Raw genomic sequence first — 26,673 nt, forward strand, 5'->3', positions numbered from 1 at the left:
GCGACTAATAGGATCCAAAGGGAACCAGCTGAAGAGAGAAAGATGGCAATGGGCACTAGGGGAGGGGAAAGATTGAGAACTATTATAACCACACACATGAGTGAGAAAACTAAAACTAGTATACTAAGTAAGAAATAAGTACTAAAACTGATTTTCAAAAGGAATAGTGTGAGCCTGAGGGCTACATGCCTGTGAATGGGCCACAGTCCCTATCTCAGAGTGGGTTTGTTACAGGCACTGGCTCTTTTCTGTCTCATGCAAGTCCACTTAATTTTCCACACATAGATTCATTATCTTTGACTTCCCAGACTAAAAATCTATGAGCCAAATACACTTCTTTTATTTACAAACTATTCATTTTGGTATTGTGTTATAGCAAACTAAAATAGACAAAGAAATCAGATAAAATTAAAGATAAAATTAAAATGTTATAATGTTTACTAATTTCTGTGTTTGCCTTAGGGTTTAGAGCAAAGCTTCCACATAAGGAAACATAGTCTGGGAGGGTAAGCCTGGTTGTCTTATCTTAGGTGACTAATGCTGATGATAACACAGTGAGAAATCCCCTCAGTGATCAGGCAACAAGAGTTCAAAGTCCGGTTAGTGAAGTCATGCTGTTATTTGACTGAAAATAAATGTGATTTCTAATTGAACAGCCTGAATTTGATGTGGAAAGAAGAGCACATCATTTCTCCATCTTTTCTTGCCGTTCACTCTTACAGATCTTCCCTCCTCAAAACTCTGACATTTTCACCTTTCAGGTCACATCAGGGTGTGAAACAAGCCCTGTACTGATCATTGGAGCTAAATGAACTGAATTGTTTGTGGGCCTTTGTGTTTTAATTTATGTATTTGTTTCTTTGTTTCTATATTTATTTATTTATTTTGGGTTGGTCTATTTTTTTCTTATTGGCTTTCAGTTTATTTAGCTTTCAACTATTGTTTTTTTTTTCTGTTTTCTTTTTTCAGAAAGGGCATGAAGTTGGGTAGATAGGCAGATTGGAAAGTTGTAGAAGTACTTTGGTTATGGAATGGTAAAAACATAATCCAAATATATCAAATGAACATAAATTTAATTTAAAAAGAAAATAATATTCATTGCAGAATGACATGTCCCACATTAATAATTATCATTTATAGTCTTTCAAATAGAGAACAAACAAGGTGTTAATTTTCATTGAGCAGTTTTTCTTTCTTGTTAAAAATCCCACAGGCAGTATCCAGCTTCTGCTTGTGACATGAGACATCCATCACTGAGTCATTTCAACTAGTGCTTTAGTATCAATACTAAGAACAGGAATTTTTCATGAACTTCCTGTAATGTGAATATCACTCAAGATGACACAGGTGAACATCACTGACTCAGGATTCTCCATCCATCCAAACAGGGGCCTAATTCAAAATCTATAAAAGATATTTGATGTAATAAATTTATTTTATATTTTACTTAATACTTCTGGGAAAATAAAAATTAGTCTTTCGGAGAAGAGTAGAAATAGTTGGTCATTTGTTTTCTATATTACATGCTCAGCATTTCTCTCTGAAAATTAAACACTAGGGAATCATTTTCAGAGGCTTGACATCTCATTTTTCTTTCAGAGGTACAATCCTTATGGAAATTAGGGGAAGATGAGCCATTTGAGAATTATATATACAGAAATTTTAAAATAAAACTGAATCTTCAGCATTGAAAATAAATTCTTAAATAGGTGACGTGTTAATATAACCTCTAATATATAAGTAAAGTTTGTTTTGAAAAGCAAAACAGTAACAAGTTAAGTGAAAATTAGTGCCAAGTGTTTGTTTTAAGGTTTTGTTTTTGTTGCATGATTTTTCTGTCAATCTACTAGGCAGAATTGGCCTCTCTTTCAAGGAATCCATGTAAACCTAATTTACTCTCTCTAACTTTAAAATAAATCATTGATTAAAAACTAAATGCACATTCATATCACAAGGATTTCTCTTAATCAACTATGGTCATAGCCACATTATTTGTAATAGCCAGAACCTGAAAGCAACTTAGATGCCCTTCAACTGAAGAATGAATAAAGAAAATGTGATACATTTACACAATGCAGTAGAACTCAGCAGAAAAAATAATGAAATCTTGAAATTCACAAGCAAATGGTTGGGAACTAGAAGAAACCATCTAGCGTGAAGTAACCCAGTCACACAAAGACAAGCATGGTATTTACTCACTTATATATGGATATTAGACATAGAGCAAAGGATTGCCAGCCTATAATCCACACCTCCAGGGCAGCTAGGAAACAAGAATGACCTAAGAGAGACATACATGATCCCCCAGAGAAGGGGAAAGGGACAAGATCTCATGAGCAAATTGGGAGAATGAGGGATGAGGAAAATTGAGTCAGGGAAAGAATAGAGGAGACAAAGAAAAGAGATACCTTAATAGAGAGAGACATTTTAGGTTTAAAGAGAAATCTGGCACTAGGGAAATGTCCAGAGATCCTTAAGCAGGAACCCATCTAAGAATCTAAGCAAAAGTGGAGAGGCTACTTTAAATGCCCTTCCCTTTTAATGAGATTGATGACCACCTTATATGCCATCCTAGAGCCTTTATCCAGTAGCTGATAGAAGCAGAAACAGAGATAGATCCACAGCTAAGCACTGAATCCAGTTGTAGAGAGGGAGGAGTGATGAGCAAAGGGGTCAAGACCATGCTGGGGAAACCCACAGAAACGGCTGACCTGAGCAAGTGGAAACTCGAGGACCCCAGCCTGACAGCTAGGGAACCAGCAAGGACTGAACCAGGCCTCCTAAACATGGGTGTCAGTTAGCAGGCCTGGTCAGTCTATGGGGTCTCTGCCAATAGAACCAGTATTTATCCCTAGTGCACAAATGGACTTTGGGAGCTCATTCCCCATGGAAGGATACTGCCTAAGTCTAGATACACAGGTAGAGCCTAGGCCCTGCCCCAAATGATGTGACAGACTTTGATGATCCACCATGTAATGCCTCATCCTCCCTGGGGATTGGATGGAGTGGCATGAGGGGGTTGCTGGGGAGCACGGGAGGATGGGAGGGAGAAGGAACTGGGATTGATATGTAAAATAAGATTGTTTCTAAAGTAAATAAAAATTTCTAATAAAAAATTAAATGCATTTTCCATCCTTGTCTAATAACCCTCCATACTTTCAAGTGATCTGTAAGTAATGCCTGATTATGAATGAGTTTTAATGATCAGGTAATAAAGCAATGAAAAGAAAGATGATATGAGCCCTTCCCCATCTATTAAGGTTGCTTGGGCAAGGTGACCCTATATGAGAGTAGGGTCCTGTAAGCCAGCCAAACAATCAGAGACAGCTCCTGCTACAATTGTTAGGAGTCGAACAAGAGGACCAAGCTACACGACTTCAACATATATGCAGAGTGCCTAGGTCAGTCCCATGCAGGTTTCCTGGTTGTTAGTTCAGTTTCAGTCAAATTCTGTGAGCACAGGTTAGTTGATTCTGTGAATTTTCTTGTGGTATTCTTGATCCCTCTGGATCCTGCTATCCTTTCTCCCCCTTTTCTGTAGGATTCCCCAAGCTTTGACTAGTGTTTGGTTGTGGATCTGCATATGTTTCCATCAGTTGCTGGATGAAGCCCTCTCTGATGACAATTGGGCTAGGCACCAATCTATGAGGTTCTACTCTTTTTCATTTATATGTGTATGTGGGTGTTTTTGTGTGGGCATGGTTATCCAGGAGAGTCAGAGAATGCTGTCAAATACCTGGAGATGGAGTTGTGGGTGGTTTTGAGCTGCCCAATGTGGGTGATATGAATTAACTCTGGACTTGTTTAAGAGCAATAAGAGCTCTTGACCCATGGGCCAACTTTGCAACCCCTGATAAATTATTCCTATATGTGATTTCACTTTGGGCAAGCTTACTGAATTACACAAAATGGAAGGCATAACTTTAGTTTATTTTGGAGTGTGAGTAAATAATGTATTATAGATAAGAATCACATAGTGAAGGTACTATTTTTTCATCAATGATGAAATTTGATCTATATGTGTCAGGGATAAAAGCTTCTTTTATTAAACAATAAAATGTAATATTTCTAAAATATTGCACATGCACATTATTTAATATGCAATGCTCTTGGGCATTGTTGGATTTTTGTTTTATTTTATTAATTCATATCTTAGGATTCTTATATCAGAGTATCAAGAAAAGAGGCTGATAATCACACAGTTTAATAATGCACAGTTTAGTAATTCTCTCCCAACCATGTCTCCCTCTTAGAATTTGTAGTACTAAAAAAATACCACATCCTTTTATTTCATTACTTAATTTTTAAATAAATAAGATAGCAATTTAACAAAAAATAATGTTTTTCATTTTATGTCTTTAACATAACTTTTAAAACTTGGATGAGGAAAGAATTCATTTTCATATGTGAGATTATTCATTGCCACCTCTTGTTATTCCTCACTAAAAAATGAGGATCTTTATTTAGTCCAAGAAAGTATGTAAAGCTAAAAATACCGAATTACTAAAACTCATCCTGTTGGGACCAGGGAAGGAGGTAGTTGTGACCAAGGCTATGGAGACAGGTTTTCCTAGGAAATATCTTTTCTTAATAAAATGGCAAAACCATCTCTAAGTGTAAGAACTATTGGTCTTTCTTATTCCCTACTTTTTCAGCTTAAAACTGGGATGAAGACTATACCTAACTAAAGCAGCCACTTCTAAGTCTTAAGGAAGGAAGGCCTATCCTTGAAAGAGTCAAAATCAGACTTTTGACTCTAAATCCTTGTCAGGATTTAGACACTTTAATGCCGTCTTTTAGCAGCTCAGAAAGCAATAGTTACTATTGCTGAATATCTCATTATAAATAAAAAGTAAATTAGCTGTCTTGGGTTTCCTACTATTTGAAAAGAATTACACTCCTAATTTGTGCAATATAATTTAGAGAGAAAGTGCTGCAAAGGTAAATCAAGCTTTCTGAATAGGGTCATTCTGATTTAAATGATCTCATTATTGTTTGGTTCATAATACATACACTATTCCTTTTGTTTCATTTTTCAAAGTTTTGTAGAGTCTGTGGTGGTCTCCCACATGATTTCTTAGTCACCAGTCTCTGACCCTCAGTGATGAGAAATCACTATGCTTAAAGGCCATAGGCATTGTAGGCCCATGTATTGTTTCACTTAGGTGGTTTATACAACAATGAAGACAGGGAAAGTACATACATATATCCTGATCAAAAAATAAAGGAATGAGTCAATTAGAAGCAAACATTAAGATTTTAATAAATGTGAAATAGTAATACTATAAACATTGAATATTTAATTCAAGGTCCCATTCAAGTTCAAAAGAAAACTAAATGACCAGAGTTAAACATGTGAACAGAAGCCCTTGATTTCTCTTGCTACTTATTTTATGTCATAGTATTTAAAATCATGGAATTGATGAACTTCTTCGGTTATGATCTGGCTGTCAAACCAATTGTAAATATTCAAACTGAGATAAAATTCTCCCAACCAGAAAGTAATCAATGTAATTTTCTTACTTTTTGTAATTATACCAATCCTGTGTTTTCAGCAAAAACATGTTAAAGTTAAGAAAATGTTTTCATCTTTGGTACTTGGTTCTAAAATGTTGTGAATTTAAATCTCACAGAAATCAGTATAAATTACAAATGCCAATGTTTAAAGATGTTTTCAGTCTTCAAACTTGGGCAAAATAAAACTATTATGTCATTAATTATTTTTTTAATTTTATTTATTTGTATGTGTGCATGAGGGCATGCATGAGTGTGTGTGTGTGTGTGTGTGTGTGTGTGTGTGTGTGTGTGTGTGTGTGTGTGTGTGTGTGTGTGTGTGCTTCCATGTGGAAGCCTAGAGAGGCCAGAAGAAAGAATCAGATCCTCCTGAAACTGGAATTTTAAGTGGTTGGAAGCTAAGAGATGTGGGTGCTAGGAAACAAACTACAGTCTTCTGAAAAAGAAGCAGGTATTCTTAACTTCTCCACCAACTCTTCAGCCTCATATTAAACATTTGTATTGATAAGATCAACAATTACTTAAAGTTATCCTTACATAGCAATAATTTAATCGTACCCACTATGCAATCTTATTTTAATGTTGTTAATCTGGCCTACCCTCAATGGAAACATTGTAATAACATCCTTTCATCCCAAATTCATCATATACAAGTACCAAAAGGAAGTAAACCACCTTAACCTGGAATCCCTCAAATAACATAAGGCACAAAGAGACTAAACCAGGTAATTTCATTCCAAAGTGCTGTAGTCACTACATAAGAGCATCCTCTCAAATACTGCAGTCCAACTTCCTTCTATCATCTGACATATTTTAAACATCATCAAATTGAAATGTCATGTGCCAGCCACATTCTTCCACAGAAAATCCATGCAAGTCTGAAAACATTACATTTCACTATTGGAGATGTATTTGTCCCAGTGCTTTCAGGAACCAAGTATATAAATTTAAAAGAAAAAAGTGACACCATGTCTATTAACAATATCTAGTAAGTTAATGGAGAAGACATTTTAGCATAATGTAGTTTGAGAATATAACAATGACTTCATGAGTATTTATGTGCATAGCAATTCCACATACCAGACATTGCTTTTCTATGAACTGTTAAAATTACACTTAATAAATGAGCTTATAGAAAGATAGATAAAAGTGACAAATCTATTTCTATAAAAACAGATGATGCAAAGAATACCAGTAATTTTAAGTACTGTAAGCAAATTGATGTTAACGAAAAGCACATCACAATGAATAACCAAGGATGCTGCATTGACAGGGTTCTGGGTATAAGGGAAGAGTGAGACAATGAAACAGGACATTACTTTTTATTGGCAAAACAAATTTTTTTCTTTAATTTTTTTCAGTTTACATACTAGCACCAGTTCCTTCCCCTTCTCGGCCCCCTATCTCCCCCTTTCTTACCCCCATAAACTCCACAGAAGGAGTATGGCATCTATTGGGGAGTCAACAAAGTCTGGTATACCAAATTGAGGATCAAGCCCACCCTCCAATAAGGCTGAGCATTGGCTCTGAAAAGCCTGCTCTTTTACCCAGGATAGTCCTGGTCCCACTGATAGGGACCCACCCCACCCACCACCAATAGAATCAAGACATGTTCATAAGGCTGTGGTTCCCTGGTAATAATGGTAACATCTCTGTGCTTTAGGTTGGCCTTGTACTGGCACAAAATTTCTTCAGTAAATAATAATGTTAACACAATACAAAATATTACTTATTTTGATATAACCAATAAGGGTTGAGGAAACAAAGGAAATCATGAGTTAATACTCAGAGCAAATGACATAAATATTATACTTGAGATATTTTTCATTCATCCATACATTTTTCAAATTGTAGCACTTAATAATTTCATAAAATACTAGTTTTCCTTTGCATTAGTAAAAATTCAGACATAATATGGTGATCAATTTCAATCTGTAAGACCAATTGCAATTGAGCAATACTTGGCTTAGCAGAGAAAATCTCAGTTAATAGCAAAAATAGAATAATAACTCAGCTTTTCTGTAGCAGTTGCTGTATGTATGCAAGACAAGTTTCTTCCCAAAGCTCAGGGAAGCATGGAATAGGGACAGATTGTAAAAGCCAGAGGACAGGAAGGGTTGTGGTTATAAAAAGAAATCACAGTGTCTGCTGGATCTGACAGGGCCTTTGCACACACGAAATTATAAGAGCTGAAGTTAACTTCAGAAGACCCAAAAAATCAGTCTTGTCAATATTCTAACATGGATAAGAGAGGGGCATAAAAGCCACAGTCCTCCATATCTTTATGGAGGAACTAGCAGTTAATGACTTGTGGAAGAGAGTCTGTTCTTTTCAGACTCTTATTTCTGGTATGATTCATGCTTTGCTGACAACCCTATATCAGCAGCACTATACCTGTAGGCAGCACTATAGACTTGGAGAATTATAGAACAAGAAGAATAGGAGAAGGAAAAAGAAAGGTACAAGAGTAAAGGAATAACAGAAGGAGGAGGGAGGTGAAGAGGTGGAGAGGAGGAAGAGGGAGAGTGAGAGAGGAAAAGAAGTTGAGGCAGAGATTGTGGGATTAAAAAAAAAGTCCAGGGAAGTAGGAAAGTGGAGTGAGGGAGTGAGAGGTAGATATAATTTTATATATACATCATATATGTATATATATAAATGTTCTAAAATGTAAAAAATCAAAGCAAGTATTTTCTGTAAGATAATTCACAACATTCAATAAATACTAAATGTACAGCTTTGAGTAGATTTAACTCATGTTCTTTCCATCCATTAGAAAGGCTCAACAAAAATGATTCTAAAATTATTTGGAAACCTATTTGAAATAAGCTAAATAAGTTTAAGTGGGAAATAAGACAATTTTAATTAATTGATATAGGAACCGAATATTTCTAATAATCATAATCACAATGTCAACAGACCTATGGAAGTCCATATTTTAAGTTGTCAGCAAGGAAGGAAAAAAGTAAGACAGCTACACTTAGTGAGCTTTAAAGTGTTTTCCTATATAGGACTTCCTATATAGAACTCATATTTGAATTCTCAGGAAAACTCTGATAGTTATACCTGTCTTATTTGTATTTTTTACAAATGAGCAAATAACTTAGAATGACCATAGAAAACAGGAAATTAGAAAGGAAAATGAAAAAAGTGACCATGTTAATTAGGAGAGAGGTAGAACAATGAGCTCTAGAGAGAGGCATAGAAGGACACAGTTTTTATGAAGGGAAAAATGGCAAAATTGGTGATGGAGTTAACTGGGAAGTGGTGAGGAAGGAAAATACAAAGGAAAAGGGATAAATAAGACTAAGTATGATTGAAAACCCATAAAGAACACAGTATTTTTGATAACATTTTTGTGTAACTGTATATATTAATTTACAGATATTTACATAGAATCTTTTGAGTGTGTATATGGATATATACGTGTGTATGTGTATGTGTGTGTTTAAATGAGATCATGCCACTTAGGGTGACATTACCACAAGAACTATAGATTTTATATTTAAAAAATTAAGAGCTAAGCATAGGAAACTTTCCTCCTTGGTCAACAGAACTGAAGAAATTTTAAAAACATGGAGTGTTTGTTACACTAGGTTTCCACCTCATATGAGACTAACCCTAGAAAATTATCTTAGTAATAAGAACAAAGAGCCTGAACCAATCATCTTCGGTAACCAGGAAAGGCCTCAAGTGGAGGGAAATGGGACACCAACCCATCCACATAGTGTTCAATTTATAGTTTGTCCTACCTGCAGAGTGTTCTTCAATCAGAGCCTAGCCTAGTTGTTATTAGAAAAACTTCACCCAGCAACTGATGGGAACAGATGAAGAGTCCCACATTACAGCCAAATACTAGGAGGTGCTTTTGGAGCCCTGTGGAGGAGGGAAAGGATCAGGGGAACCAGAGGAAAAAGGGACACCACATGAACATGGCCCACAGAATTAACTAACTAGGACTCATGGAAGCTCTCAGTGACCACACAGCCTGTAGGGGTCAGACCCAGATCCTCTCTCTATATATTATGGCTGAACAACTTGGTAACCATGTGGGACTCCTAACAGTGGGAACAAGGGCTATCTATGACTCTTTTCTTCCTACTGGGTCATTCATTCAATCATGATATGATGGTATGTGCCTGGTATTGAAGTAGCATATTATGCTGTGTTTAGTTGATGGTCCTAGAGGCATATTCTTTTCTGGGGGGAGAAGGAAGGGGAGTTGTGGGGAGATGGGAGGCAAGAAAGAAAGACTGGGGGATTGGACGGAGGGGAAACTGTGGTTGGGATATGTTATATGATAGAATATTTTAAGAAAAGAAATCCCCAAACCAATATAGGCTAATGTTGTCACCCCTAGTTTCCTCCTAGAATTTCAAAGTATGATTCCATTGCTGAAGACATCTACTTTAGACACAAGACTTGGTGGAATTGAGCTGGAAGCTTCCTCCCTGAGGACTAGCTCTCAAAATATGAGCAAGCACCACTCACAACTCACATGATCCTTGGTAATACATGAAAAGGACAAAGCTTGAACTGTAATAAAAAGTGAATTAGGTGGATCTTTTCTCAATACCTCCACTGAAAATTTATTTTGTTCAAAAATAGGGCAGAATTTATCTGTAGTCAGCACTTACTAAATTATTTTTCTTGTAACAACAAAGAAGAAAGATAACAATAGTAAAAATGGCCTTTTCTTGACCTGGAGTGTTCAGTATCAGCTTTGATAATCAGTATATTTAACCCCCCCCAAAAGAAGCAGATCTTTGAGTTCTGGTTAATGATCATGGTTAGTGTATGAGTGAGTTGGAGCTGTATCTGTATGTGCACATGTTCTTGTGTGTGTACATGTGAGGAGGTCCTTGTGCTCATGTGTACACATGCCTATAGAGATCAAAGGTCAACACCATGTCTCCCTAGTCATCATCTACCTTACTTTCTTTAAGACATTGTCTCTCAATGAGCCTGCCAGCTCACTGATTTAGTAAGCCTGGTTGGTCAACGTCTCCACTCCTTCAGTGGAGTGGAGTCATTATAGTCCATGGCATATATTTAGCTTTCTTAATGGGGACTGTGATCATGGTTATGTGACAAGCACTTTACTGTGAAGCAACCTCTTTAGAAGGTAACACACAGTTTGCCTTGTTTTTCACTGTTGGTGACATTCATCTAAAAAAAAAAAAAAAACTTGGAATCTTTAGATGCCAAATGGCAAAGTTCACTGACATGCCTTAATGAAATAAGCTCTCTTTATCATCTTTAAAGATAGGAAACAAGAAATATATTTAAATAAATTAAATTGCTATAACAAGAAGAACACTAGAATAAGATAGGAATATAAAACATGTTCCAGTCTAGTCCAAACATGGGCTTTGAGATTAGCAAGTCTTTCCATGTCATTAAACCTTAGTTTCTGTTTTTGTCCAGTGGAAAATTTTAATAAGATGGTCACTGAGTTATATTTCATCTTATAATTCTAATCCTACTATGCAATCAGATGACAGCTGAAATTCAAAAAAATTATAAATGTGCCTTTTTTTGCTTTTCCTCTGTATTTATTGTAGTTACAATAGGTGGATAAGTGGGGATAAGAAATATGTTTTCTCATATTTTTTAATAACTATATGAAGTTCAGGAATGTCACCTTGTGTAGGTATAAGTAAATGATCAACTCAGTTAAATTATAATATTGTCATCTGTACTATTGATCTGTTAGAAGTTGAAATATATTTATACATATAGGCTTTATATGAAAATTTTACTAACATCAGGTATATTTTATAGAGAAACTAAATTCAGCTTGATAGACTAAATGTTTTAAAATTCGGTAAGTGTATTAAACAATGCTATGGTTTGGAACTCAAATGTACTCCCAAAGATCTAGTTCTAAAGGCTTGGTCTCTGGATGCTGGTGCTATCGTGAAGTGAGAGGGCCATGTGAGGGAAAGTAGGATAAATGGAAGCATATTCATGTGGATATTGGTACTTTGGGCCTTCCTCTATGTCTCTTTGTTTCCTGGCCTCCATGAAAGAGCCACTTCATTAAAAGCCCAGAGAAGCCAGGCGTTGGTGGCACATGCCTTTAATGCAAGCACTCGGAAGGCTGATGCAGGCGGATCTCTGTGAGTTTGAGGCCAGCCTGGTCTCCAGAGCAAGTGCCAGGATAAGCTCCAAAGCTACACAGAGAAACTCTGTCTCAAAAAACAAATAAACAAAAAACCAAAAAAAAAAAAAAAAAAAGGCCAGAGAAGTTGAACTGGGGAAACTATGGACTAAAACATGAAAACACCAGTCAAAACTATTATGTCTATGTCTTATAAATTTTCTTGGTGATTCATCAGAGATAAAGAAGGCCATCACAGTCACCATATGATCATTTGCAATTGCACTGAAAAGACAGCAAAATTTCAAGCTGAAAGTCAATCAACTTCAGCAAATTGTCTTAAAGCCCTAAGACACCTAATTTTTTTCATCACTATAACATATAACAATACTGGAATCATAGCTCCTAAGTCATTAACACTAACACTAAAGTGTGTAGACTATATTCTCTAAACTCGGGATGCTTTATATGGAAAGTGTGACAAAGTTAAGTGCGGGGGGGGGGGGTGACACAAACTATAATTGGAAAAAAGAAGTTGGGGAGCCAGGAAAATTCATGACAAATTGGTACCTGACAAATTGGTACATGACAAAGTACCTGGGGACAGATAACACCTGTTGAAATATTTGGGAACCTGATAATGCTAATAGAAATAAATGAAGATACAAAGAGGCTATATCAATTGCCTCATCAACTCTCAAAGTAGTATTTCTAAATTCAGAAAGATTGAAGCCATTTCTAGGGAACTGCTGAATCAGGACCACAAGTCAGAAAGGCAACTTTTTCTCTTTAATTCTCTGGTACTTATGTCCTGACTGCAGTTTTCCATCCCTCCTTCCTCCCAGACGCCCTCTCCCCCACCTCAGATCCACTTCTCCTCTGTTTTTCTTCAGAAAGGAGCAGGTTTCACAATGCTATCAACCAAACATGGCATAACAAATCATAAAATGTGTAGACATAAACCTTCATATTAAGACCAGATGAGGCAACACAGTAGGAAGAAAAGTGTCTCAAAAGCAGGTAAAAATAGACAACCCCCACTCCTACTGTTAGAAGTCCCCCCAAGAAAATGAAGCTACAGAATGAAAGTATGTATGCAGAGGACCTAGCCCTGAGCCATGTAGGATTCATGATTATTAAACTCAATGCAGAAACAGTATAAAAGATAATGCTGTGAAAACATCCACAGAGGGGTATGTATCTTCTGTAATGTTCAGCTTTCTTTCATCCATGGAGAATGATGTGTTTGCCCTTACCACACTTATTCTCTCATACTTATATGTATGGGAGGCAGCTTGCTTTCCAAAGAGTCAATAAAAGCTTCATTTAATGGAAATACATAGCCAAAGATACATGGCATTACACCTGACTAATGATGGCTCTGAAAACAGAACAGTTTCCAACTTAAACAGAAAATATAAATTAAATTAGATGTAACAAAAGGAAGAGATTAAATTATATTAAAATGTAGCTTAGACATATATGGAGAATTGTTTGGCAGTAATGTGAGGGAGATGAAGAATTTCTTTCTTTTAAAAAATGTAAGATCTAATCATCTCTAGGTAACAGTCTAGACATAGTTCTGCCCTGAGGTTGGCAGCAGCCATGGATCAAGCAATTCTTAGGTTGATGAGAAGATTTTTGTAAAAGAACCTAAGGAAACTAAAAAGAATCAGAATCAAGGGTTAGTTTTCCATTGAAAAAATATAGAATCAAATATCCATCCTCCCTTTCCTCAACACTCTTGTCCATAACCATGTCATTTTCATGTTTTGATGCCATTTTACTGCTAATATTAAAAAATATTAAAATGCCAAAACTTTAAATAACCCCATGTTACTTCCTTTGCTTCAGTGTTCATGTTGGGCAGTAGCAATAATGCAGTAGCACTGACTTCCATTTGAATTTCAATGCCAAAGTCCCTGCTATGAGCTGAGTAGGTCACTGATCTTATTTTTTTCTCAAACACAGCCTAAGGCATGGAAATAACAGAGTAAAAACTAATCACAATGAGGCAATGTCAAATTGGGCTTAGAATTCTAATTTGTCAAGCTACATTCACTCTATCTGAATGTAAAACCTATCCATTTGCTATCGTCTATTAAAAGGCTATTTTTATTTAATCTATGCTACCTCTGTAGATTTGTCCTCAGAAAAGAAAGGTCCAAAATGGTTTGGCATTGACTAATTGCCAATGTTTGTCTTCTTGTGAAATGCAAGTTGTCTTTCTGAACCTTGTTGTGAGTATAATGATATTCCCTCCTGTGCATCAGTAAATAACTGCACACTGTGTTCTGCATCTAATGAGTGTGCAGCAAGTCTCCCTCCGTGAGTGGCATCAGCATCCTTGTTTGGCATTTATATCACATCTTCACACAATGTTCCACAATAGATATCACATCTTGTTCGTAGTTAGGATGATGAACAGCAACACATTTTAATTCATACTCCTGATTTTCACTGTTTTCTCCCCACATTAATTTGCATTTGGCTACATTGATCAGCACAGCCTGAATCAAACAAACTGCATCTCAGAAGATTGCATAAGTTTAAAGAGCTGTGTTCTTTTTTCAGTTTTAACATGTGTGACTGTGGAAGGTTTACTCAGGAGGTATTACAGTTGAGAGACAGTGAAATGCCATGTCAGCCTGGAGATCTAAGTTCAACCACCAGAACATAAAGAAAGGTGAAAAAACAGAATAGAGTCCACGGCAGGCTCCTTGGACCTTCATGTGTCTGCCATGAATTCTTCCCTCCTCCACCATATCATGTGGGTACATGAAAATAATAAAAGAATTTAAATATAAATAGTAATAAATTTGATATCTTCAAGATATGTTACAGTTGATGGAGCATCAAGCTGTCTCAGTGGGCAAAGGTGATTCATGTGGTCATACCTGACATGAATTCAATCTTTGTCACTCACATGGTAAAAGAAGAAAACAGACTCCTGAAAGTGTTCCTTTGACCAACAAGTGAAACGATGTTTGAAATTTAAAAGTATATTACAGTTGAGTAGTTACTTCAATAAATACTTTAATCAAAAAGACATTTAGTTTGGCAGCTGCTTATATAGAACTCTCACCCACATGTTCTAGTGTCTTTGACTTGGAAAATTACTCTTCAGGCTCCCAAAAGGAAAATGTAAACACTAACCCAACCACAAAATCTTTGATTTATAATCTGTCTTGTCTGCAAAATATTCTAGGACAATAGTGGCACACACCTTGTGGGAATAACCACTGATGTTTGTTTTGACTTAAGGCTTACTCCATGAGATTGCACCCATACCTGACACTGCTTAGCTGACCAAGAACCAGAGACTAGATAACCCAGAGACCATGAGTAAAATCAAATAAAACTGGTCTAAAAATAGTAACAATAAAATCACTGCTAATGATATTTTACTATATTCACAGATTAGGGCCTGGCTCAGCTGTCATTCAAGAAGCTTTCATCTGCAATAGACAGTAACAAATACAGAGATCCACAGCAAATATTAAAAAGAAAGACCTTCAAACACATAGCTCTAAATGTGATGTCAATATCAAATTCCTCTTCTTTTTGCTCAGGGAAACCCTTGGAAGAGAAGGCAGAATAAGGAAAAGAGACAGAGGTGATGGAGAACACCAGAACGGGGCCCTCATATGAACTCACAGAGACTAACGGAGGAATCACAAGGCCTACACAGGTCTATACCAGGTCTTCTCCATATACACCATAGTTTTCAGTTTAGTACTTTTATGGGACATTTCAATGAGTGAATGAGTGGGTCTCTGATTCTCGTGCCTTCTCTTGGGGATCTTTTATTTTTCTGTTTCTAGTCTAACTTCAATATGATGCTTTTTTATCTTATTTTGTTATGTTTTGTTATTATATATTAGAAGGCTATTTTTCTATTGAGAGACACAAAGAAAATAGATCCAAATGGGAGAGGAGATGAGTAGGAATTGGAAAAAATAGAGGGAAGGAAAATGTATTCAGATTATATACTCTGAGAAAAGAATCCTTGTTTAATAAAAGGAGAAACATTATCTTTCTCAATATTATTTCTTGGTGTTTATACTTAACAATTACTTGTGTTATCCAAGAGGTTTTCTAACTTCTTTTGCTCCTAGCATCCTTAGACACAATAGTAACATTGACAGAACCAACTAAATCCCAATTTCCCAGGAATCCCCATTGAGAAACTCCCTTCCATAGATACCAAGGATTGAGTCAGACAAACTATAAAGAGCAATTAAAAACAATGGACAAACTAATAGTAAATGTCCTCTTTCTTTAGAAGCAATCATTTTACATATCAATTCCCATTTCCCTCTCCCTCCTATCCTCCAATGTCCCCAACCAATACTCCCCGGGGAGGACTTCCATGGGGGATCATAAAAGTCTTTCATATCATTTGAGGAAGGGCCTAGACCCTCCTCCATATATCTGGGCTGATATGTTATCTCTCCATAGAGAATGGGCTCCCAAAGTCCATTTCTACACTAGGGATAAATACTGGTTTCATTGTTAGAGGTCCCATAGACTGCCCGGGCCTCCTAACTGGCACCCACATTCAGAGGGCTTGGTTTGATCCAATGCTGCTGCCCCAGCTTTACAACTGGGATCCATGTGCTTTCACTAGGTCAGGTCAGATGGTTCTGTGACAAAACCAGATTTAAACAATAGATGTCCACTATTCCAGTGCTACAAAAAGTACTAGAAGGAAAACTCCAACCCAACGAAGTTAACTACACTCACAAACACAAAGACAATAGAATATCCTACTTTACCAAACACCAAAAGAAAAAAAAAAGGTGGGGGAGGGGATCCACACTCAATACTACCACCAACAACAAATCCAAAACAAACAATAATTAATCATCAATGGTCATTAATATTCCTCAATACCAATGGCCTTGACTTGCCTATAAAAAGACACAGGCTAACAGAATGGATATTAAGACAGAATCCATCTTTCTGCTGCATACAAGAAGCACAACTCAACTTCAAAGACAGATGTTGCCTCAGAGTAAAGGGTTGGAAAAAGATTTTCCAATTGAATGGACCCAAGAAGCTGGTGTAGCAATGCTAATATCTAACAAATTAAACTTCAAACTGAAATAAATCAAAAGAGATGAAGAAGGTCATTTCATATTCATCACAGGAAAAGTGCATCAAGATGAAGTCTCAATTCTGAACATCTATGCCCCAAATATAAAGGCATGCACATTCATAAAAGAAACATTACTAAAACTTAAATCACACATAAAATCCCACCCACTTTAGTGGGAGACTTCAACGCCCCACTCTCACCACTAGACAAGACCACCAGACAAAAACTAAACAAAGAAACAAAGGAATTATCAGAAGTTATGGCACAATTGGATTTAACAGACATTTATAGAACATCCCATGCAAACACAAAAGAATGTACTTTCTTCTCAATGTCTCATCTTTCTTGGGAGAATAATGTTGATGAATGTAGACTAAATGAAATGGTAGAAGATAACAACCATGAGTGTTGAAAAGTCTATTCCATTATCAATGAAGCAAAATTCATCAGAATTGAATCTGGCACTTTGTAAAGCTGAGCTAATAATCTGTGCTTCTGTGGAGTATGAACAGTTATCTCTGTTTGCTCAGGATTTTTTTTAGTTTCATCACTGAAGTTCCTATATTCTACAAAGCCTTTTAGTAGTAGGCAGCTTTAGTTCGTCATGCTCCTTAGTGCTTTAATACTTAAATGTTTTCTAGCCTGAAATTTTTCTATGACCTATCTATTAAAAAAAAACAATAAGATGTAATTTTGTTTAGAAACAGTTTGTAAAAATATTGCTTTTATTTAAACAGGGATCCAAGTCTCTGAGATTTTTGTTGACTTGGTAAATTAAGGTAAAAAAGACAACTATCATATAATCACAACTAAGACGCAATAAAAATTTAGTGAGTGAATGGTAATGGAAGTTAATGAGAAGATGCTAGCTAGAAACCTCCTATCCTTACAGACTGCATGCCTACCATTGGCATGGGAAGGTAACAACTCTTGGCTCCAAATTATGTGTTGACTCACTCAAAAGCTAGTAATTTAGAAAGGATGCAGTAAGGAAAGATGAATAAATTTTCTGGTAGGCATGTTTTAGTAGTGTCATTTTAGGCACCACAAGGCACTTTACTGTTTCTCAATAGATCATAAATGTCCAATGACTGATTACATATAATAAAGCTAAATACTATAAAATCTTCAAAAGAAGAAAATGATGGCACATCTCAATTACTAAAGAGGTTAGATGTTACCCTTTGAATTATTCTTTTTAGAACATTTTAGTGATTTTTCATGGGTAAGAAAAGTCAAGAGGTTGTTATTGCTCTGTTATTTACTAACGCAGCCCACCCACCCCACTCTACCTCTACCTCAGATAACTAGGCTTCTCAGTAACTAGGGGAAGTACAGTGGGAAAGGTCCTAGGACCTTTTCCCCACCATCCCTGCTTAATCACAAGTAAGGGCTTTCAAACCTGAGGCCTTTTTCATTACTTCCAACATCCACACAGTTGCATCAGCCACAAAATTTCAAACAGAACTCAATTACCTCTGCTCTAGGCTGTTGTAGCAACCTAATGACTGGACTGTAGTCAGTCTCAGATCCACTGAATCAATCTTCCACCTATTGCCAGAGGGAACTTTCTACCATGAAGTATCATCAAGACACACTCTTACTTAATACTTTTCACAGTGTCTTCTGTACTTTGCATTTGGAAAATTATCCAGGAAGCAGCCTAGGGTTATCTTTGATCAGTCACTCTACACTTCTTTTTGCATTCCAAATTGTCTGTGATGCCCTTCCCAAAATGAACCCTCAGTTTTCATGTTTGCTGTCTGTGTGGCTAGAAGGACAACATCCCACTCTGAAGACCTTGTCTTGTCTTTAACAAAGTACTTATGAAATAAATACAATATACTTACTTGGATTTGCATAATGAAATATTTATATCAAAAATAAGACCTATCAGAGAAGTTACCTTATTAATTATACAGGTAGCTTATTCATAAAAAGAGGACATATTAACTGACAATTTAAAAGACAAAAGGTATAGCCAGTAAGTAGGAAGACAGGATGTTTTCTTCCTCATCACAAATCAAAGGTTTGAAATAATGATAAACATTTTTAAAAATGTTTACTTTGGGTAGCTACAAGAAGAAATGAGCACCTTAATTTACCGTTGTTTACAGATAGTTCCATTTCAGATAGAACTCCTGTGACACCTTACAGTCAGATAGAATATTGTCTCAGAGGTTAAGAGTACTTGTTAGCCTTGCAAAGCAACCAGGTTAACTCCCTTATGACAGCTCACAACTATCAGTAACTCCAGTCCCAGGAGATCTGATGCTGTCTTCTGACCTCTGCAAACATAAATGTTCATAAACATAAAATAGTAGATAAATCTAAAATAATTAAAAGCGGTTGGATTGGGAAGGTGGTGACACGATACATCATTTGTCTACCTCCAAGAACTTGAATTAAATCACAAACCCTATAGAATAATAACAAATCTAATTAAAATAAAATTGTGGTGAGCAGATTTACATACTTGTTGATCCAGTGTCCTAGCTTGCTTTTCCTTACTAAATTAGGGAGGAAGAAAATGATCCACAAAAATGTCCACAGGATAAAGTGAGGTAGGTAATTCTTTAGTTAAGGCTCTCCCTTCTCAGATAATCTTAGTTCATGTCAAATAAACAAAAACTGACCAGCATAATCAATAATTCCATCTCTAGTAGTTTATGTAAAATAGCCAAATGGGAGTAAGTAAGTTGAAGCTATCAATAGTGTTTGCCTTCTTAAAAAGAAAATATTTGAAAATTCTAGATTAGAGGCTTAGCTAAACAGTTAAGATGGGCATGTGGTTAGCATAAATAGAGCCATTCAAATTAAGGATGTAGCATTATGACTTGACATAAATGTAGCAAAAATAGATAATATAATTAGGAAAGTTGTGAATGTACACTGAGCACAGTATTATATTAAATACAGACACTTGAAGAGTTAATCAAGGCGTTAATATCACAACACATGAAATTAGGAAACATCTTCTACTTTTGCATATTTGTACTTTTTATATCTTCCAAAAGAAGCATTTAAGTAATACTTCTTGCACTGTCAATAAGGCTTATTGAACTAGTAAAGGAAACTACCGGCTAAAGTACATGTGAAAAACTCGAAGTCTCTGCTGTTCTTGCAGTCTTGGGAAAGACAGAAATACCATCATAGTAATGGAAATTAGAAGGATCACAAACATGAGAGGCAAAAGTGAGTGTTAGTGCAGGAGTTTTAGAGGAAAAGGTACAACATAGTTTTCTCCCAAAACTAACAATATTATGTGCATTTTACATCATAGTTGTCAGGATTTTTGAACAGAGGTATATAATGAAAGTGGGTCTTATGCACATGTACTAGGCTGTCATACACCATCTGTTAGTGAGTAGAGCTCCTACAGGAGCTAAATTTTCATCTGAGCAATTGTGATTTCAAAGTACTATCCTGGTGTATGCCTAAACAGGAGGAAGAAGGTAACTACACAGAAACAAAACAGACATTACTAAGAATAGAAGTATCTGCCTGGGAACACTCCCTCTACCTATAGTCACCTTCTCAGAGATACTGCTTTTGCTCAAAGTTCAACTGTCCACTTTTCCCTGTGCCCTTCTGGCTCTGCATTCCCAGCCCCTCCTGGCCATCATTACTCATTGTCATAGCACTTTCCACTTGCTATTATGAGGCATTTCCTCCTGTTTATTGCATTCCCCACAGAAGAAGCCAGTACAGCAGCAGTTTTGATTTTCTAATTTATGTTTTCTAGAGTTCAGCATAATAAGTTCTCAAGATTTATTAGTGGGATGAATAAATTATTGGATATGAAAATGAAAGGGATGGTCTGTGATGAAAATGTTAGTAAAAATGATAATTGATCCAAAATAAAATATATTATAATCAGAAGATAAGAGGATAGCATGATAGTTGGAAAAAGAAAGTTCTGAATTAAAATGGCAGCATCTAAGTAGAAAACAATGTGGAATTAATAGAATATACAAAAATCATGACTGAAAGATTTTCTAGCTAGACATGAATAGTAGAGTAGTGAGAGCTATAACTGAATTAAAAAAAAAAAAAACAAGCTATCTGGGCCATAGTTGTGTAGTTTGGTATTTTGTGGGAGCCCTAGAAGTGGGACTAGTCTCTTTGGAACCTATTCCCTATGGTGATGCCTTGTTCAGCCTTGATGTGGGAGATTTGGGGGTTTGGTCATACCGCAATTTGACATGCTATGCTTTGTTAATTCCCGTGGAAGGACTTACCCCATAGGAATGGAGATAGAGGAGGAGTAGTTGGGAAGACCAAAGGGAGTTAGGCAAGGGAACCAGAAGGGAGGAAGGGGGGGAAACTGTGGTTGTTATGTAAAATAAATTTTAAAAATGATGAAAAACACTACTCGAGGTCAGGGAGTATGGGACAATCAGGAGAACAGATGATACAGACCAAGATGCAGGGATGAAGGACATAAGGAATGACCAGTAAATACCAAAAAGAAGAAAGACAAAGGTGTGTGTGGAGAATGACATTCCTTTGAAGATCAGGAAAAAATCTTCAAAGTAGAAATGGAAAAATGATGGCATTTCTTTCATGAGGAAAGAATTGGCATTTCAGGGCACAGAAAATGGATCAATGGGAAGATAGTGGTAGGTACTAAATATATTGGTGGTAGGTAGCAATGCTTAAGGATCATAACAAAGCCAGATGTGTTATCTCACACAGGTTGGAGCAGCATTTGGGAGGCTGAGGCAAGACTGCCATGTGTGCCAGGCCAGCCTGGTTAGAGAATATGAAGCTGTCTCAAAAAAGAATAGAAAGAAAGAAAAAAAGAAAGGACAGCCTTTGTAACAAACACCAGGAAAGAACAGAACATAACTATGAGAAAAGGGTGAAAGCAAAGAAATGTACAAAAACTGAAGTGTCATATAGTTTTTAATAGAATAGGTGGAAAGATGACATGCCAAGAAAGGGATGGGACAGCTGGCACTGGGGGCATAGAGACAGAGGAAAGGTCTAAAATAGATCCCATGGGGACTGAGCCTGAGAGTACAGAAAAGACAATTAAAAAGACTGCCAAATAGCAGCAGAAACCAGATTGAAGCTGAAAGCATCCAGTTCTAATGAGCCAAATCTGCAGTGCTTTGTCTGCGTCCAGCAGTGCTCACTCTCCTGGGAGAAGCAGGGAAGAGAACAGAAGTAAGAGGTATATTTTACTGCAGGAACTTGTGTGAGCGAGGAGACAAGGGCTACTGCTGAAACCCAGGCAGACTGTGGCATTCATGGGAACCTGACTCATTTCAGTTAAGCAAAGCAACAGTCTCTGAAGGGAAAGTGTTAATTTAGAAGTCTTGGGCTGCTACCTAACCCTTTCTGTAAATTAGGAAGTCCTGGTTTCTTACCTTCTGGCCTTCTCCATTGCTGCCTAGACTACAGACCAGGAACAAGCAAAAACAACATGAAATTTAAAAATGCTTAGTAAAGGATTGTCTTGAAGTGATCAGTTATGGAGCGGGGCTGCACAAGGGTCAGCTAGGTAAGGATGAGAAGGATGAGTGTCAGGAAGGAAGGAATTGTATAAATTTCGAAGAAATTAGTTGGTTACTTCAAAAGAAACTACATGTCAAAGGGGACAATGGATTTTTGGTATATAAAGGCTGAGTTGACTAAACGATTATTCCTCTTTCTAAGTAAGCCTGAATGCTTGCATTCAGTGAAGCAATGCCCTTTTTTAGTGGAGGCTAGCTCTCCTCTTTAACTTCTCGCTTTTCACCCCACGTTGTTAGCTCTTACTACAACCATAAGCTTTCTCTTGGTTACCAAAACAAATCCAGCTTATTCCTCATTTAGGCATTTTCACCAGCTCTTCCTGAGGATCTGTCATATTCTGCCCTTAGATCAACCAGCTGAGATTTGGCTTAAGAGTCCCCTCCCTTAGAAGATTTTCTGAGCATCAACCTAAAGTAATCCATTCCCCACTACCAGATGACTTTGGGTTGGGGAAGAGGGGTTTGGTTTGATTTTATTTAATTCTTCACAATGATAACATTTTGCCTACTTAATATTTATATTATGTCTTTGTCACAATACAAACCCCAGGAAGAAAAGGGTCCTGTCTAAGTCACCATTTTACCTTTAGTCTCTGAGATTCCTGTAAGCACATAGCATATATTCAAAAATACTTAGATGGGAAGTTAATGAATGACACGAATATTCATTCTTTAATTTCCAACATGGTGGGAAGTTACACCAAGCACAAGTTTAATCTCAAGGCTCTGTACCTAAAAACTGGAGGAAAATATCATGTTCTTGCCTCATAAATCACACTGTCCCTATCTTCCCTGTTCCCCTAAATAAATGACAGGAGAAAGATTTTTGCATATGGGGCAAAAATCATTTAAGACAAAAATGAGCATATTTCAATAAAAATATAAAATCAAGTGAAAAAGCCTGTGTTATTTTGATGAATCTGGAACATGGGGGCTGGAAGCAGGTTTTACAAAATTTGAACAGTATAAAATTCTATTAGCTGTGTCATGTATATAAAAAAAATCAGGTGGATGTATCAATTTCCCATAAAGTACGTGTTACAAGCAGTGGTTTCACTTTGTATTTTGCTTAACTAAGAGTATTTTTTCTTTAAGGAAGAAGAATGTAAGCTGTTTGCTATGAAAAGCAGTCTCTAGGTAAGCAATTCAGTCTCTACACAGGTATACATTACCTGTGCAAAACATTTTATGCCAGTTGACTTTCAGCAAAAGAGACAGAATAAAAATGGAAGAGTGAAGAATTTCATCAAAATAAAATCAATAACACAAATGAATAATTGATGCTACAGAATTCCATCTGACCTCATAAGCACCTTTTATTTATCATGATTCTCAGAAATAAATCCAAAATTACAAAGTAACATGTTTTAACATCCGTCCTTAAGATACTGATATAAAAACAATAACCAAAGACATCATTTTACATACATACCTCAAAAACAACTAACGATTATGTGAAGATCAGGCACAAATAAACTAATATGTAGACAACCTGGTCTAGATTTTTCAAATATAATGAGGTCAAGAAACACAAAATAAAGGGATGGAGAGATGACTCAGTACTTAAAAGTGGTTACTGATCTCACACAGTACTCCATTCCCAGTACCAAAATATGTGTCTCACTACTGCCTGTAACTCCGGCTCCAGAAGATTAGGGTGAGAAATCAGATGGATGAATGATTACACAGTCACATAAGTAAAGGACCTAATGGAAGATTTTTAACATTGCCATGTAAAAAGAAAAATGTATTTGTCTCAATGACTATAGCAATAATCAATTAAGAAATACATAACCAAAAGGTAAAATGCGATTATCTGTCTTTAAGACTAATGTTACATTTTATTGTGATACATGATATACAAAATTGACATGTAAAGTAACTTTAAATTGGTTCCTTATTCTGTAACTTATTTCATAAGAATACTACTAGTATTTGATTCTAAAGTAAAAAACAGTGTGGGGGTGTAAGTCATAAAACTTAAGAAGAAAATTTTCTGACCTACTTGATTTAATAATTCTTTTGTCACTTCTTTTAAAAAATCTTAATCTTGAGCTAAACATTAATAACAAAGACAATGTTAAAGGGCAGTTATGGGTTGGTCATTGTATTTCCCTCGCTGTAAAAAGAATGGTGTAATTTAGAGACAAATGGTACCTTGCCTAATTTCAAACAGTCACTATGCCACAAATCTGAAACAAGGCAGCCACCTGCCTACTCACTGGGACAAGTAGCGCTATCAAAGTCAAAGATACCCTAGTGTAAATCTTGAATTTATGTTCGTGACACCGTTAATTCCAGTATTGCCATACTGTAACCATTACTATTTCTTTGTATTGGTCCAAAAAATAAAAATAAAAGAGAAAGACTAAATATTTCTTGCTTCTTTATCACCTGAAACAAATGCAAAAGTCAAGTTGCATACACAGACTTTTGCTTATGTACACAAGTAAGTATGTAGATAGTCATGTATCATTAGTCTTAAGCACTCAGCAGGCTCCTAACTTAATTGACAATGCTTATGGCCCAAATGATATACTTATATTTATTGGTTCTTTTCTTTGCCGGCCTAACTCCTCTAAGCAATCCGAAGCATGAAAAACAAAAGGCCTGTTTTAAGAAGAAAACTATAGTCAATGTTTAGATATAAAAACTGTTGCTCTACTCTGAAACATTCCATTGACTCTGTGTGCTCACACAAACTTTCCGCTGAGGCTCCACATAGAGAATGTCATAGCTTTATTAAGAAACTCCCCCCACCTCCATTTTACTACAAGCCAAGAACACGAAGAGTGGATTGGCTGATCAGTAATAACCCTAAATTATTCTCAGTCTTAAATTTTGAAAGAAAAATCTTGATTATAAGAAATCTTAATTTGTTACTAAAATAGAACAGCATATTCATTTCTAAGACATTATCTCAGTTTAGTTTTAACAACTATTCCTGGATTAATACCAGGTGTATAACTATCAAAACAACCATCTTCAATTGTAAAGTCGTATCTATTTTGTGCTATCAGGATGTTAAGTGACATGTCTTTACTTTCATGCCTGTGAACTGAGACATTAAGCCAGTTATTGCAGGTACATCGTAGAGAATTCTAAATGAAAAATTTGATGGCACATCTATGTTCTTACTTACCTGTGGTTTCCACGATGCCTTCTAGGATGACGACAACCTCGAACTGTTCAGTTTGCATGCTTCGCTGGGATAGGTCATAAAAGGGGCTTTTGGCATCGATCACGTGGCAAATTGTGAGAGGGGAGACAAGAAAAAGTTGATCTGCCCCTGTACTAAAACCTACATCCAGTTCAAGTTGGTCAAGGGGAAGGAATTCACCCTCAGGTGTCTGCCGAGACTAGACAAGCACACAGAAAAAGAGAAAAAAATCACCACTTGTACTGACAATTTCAAGAAAGCCCAGCAATCATCTACGTTATTGCCAACATTCTGCACTGTCAATCATCAGCAATGTAATCCAAACAAATCATTATGCAGCCATATTTTATGAAACTGGCTAAAATCACATATAGCTCATGCAGAACATACATGAGTTATTTACAATAAACAACTTGCTATAATTACCAATCCCTAACTCCTGATCTTTGGAGAAATGGGTGTTGCAACAATGGCTGTGAACACAACTATGGAACTGAGTGTGTATGTGAGCACTGTTTGAAAGAAATCTCTGCATGCTAATCTATGGCATGCTAGAGTCCCCTTCCCTCAGAAAGCAAATAAATTTGCAGTTCCAATGGAGGTTGTAAAGCTGAAAAAATGTTGACCAGGATTTAAGTAGAGATTTGTTGATTTCTTGAAAAGCGAAATGAATAATTGCTTTTTTTTTCAGGAATTTAGTAAAGTAACAAACAGATATAAAATAGAAAGACACTATCATACTGAATTGTGATAGGCATGTGCCATTAATTCATGATTTTCATTCTCATAATAATAATTATAATAAACTTATTATAATTCTCCACTCTTCTACTTATAAATTTTTAAATATAGCCAAAAATGCCCTATTGAACTTTTTAAACAAAATAGAATTTTAAGATAGCTGTCTTTGACAAATTGTTCATTAGAAATCCCATGGGATACTGGCATTTTGATTCAATATAATCACTCTACAGCTTAATTCAAGAAATCAGTTAAATTCTAAGACTGTGAATGAAAATCCAATATCAGCAAACCATTAAAGTAGACTTACTCATTCTTTATGTTCCACTCATTTTCATTGTGTTTACCATATATATTACCCATAATAGCTGTACAAGCAAATATTTAGATTCAACATCAATAATAGAGACAAAATAAGAGTTGGATACTAGAGTTATACAGAAAAAAATTAGTGGGAATACTTCTATCCCAATGGCCAAATAGGACTTGGGAAAGTCCAGTATATTTTAAGACACATTCATTTAATACATGAAAA

General features: G+C 36.1%; 1 protein-coding gene across 1 annotated transcript in view; it reads right to left on the bottom strand.

Moving 5' to 3' along the window:
• Kcnj3 (potassium inwardly rectifying channel subfamily J member 3) overlaps positions 1-26,673 on the bottom strand; it is a 165,782-nt gene that overhangs the window by 129,857 nt on the left and 9,252 nt on the right. Inside the window, exon 2 of the mRNA XM_027420411.2 lies at positions 25,380-25,596. Within this exon, the coding sequence (XP_027276212.1) occupies positions 25,380-25,596 (217 nt within the window). The remainder of the gene's footprint in view (positions 1-25,379; positions 25,597-26,673) is intronic.

The sequence above is a fragment of the Cricetulus griseus genome, chromosome 6, assembly GCF_003668045.3.
Source record: "Cricetulus griseus strain 17A/GY chromosome 6, alternate assembly CriGri-PICRH-1.0, whole genome shotgun sequence".
Lineage (NCBI taxonomy): Eukaryota > Metazoa > Chordata > Mammalia > Rodentia > Cricetidae > Cricetulus > Cricetulus griseus.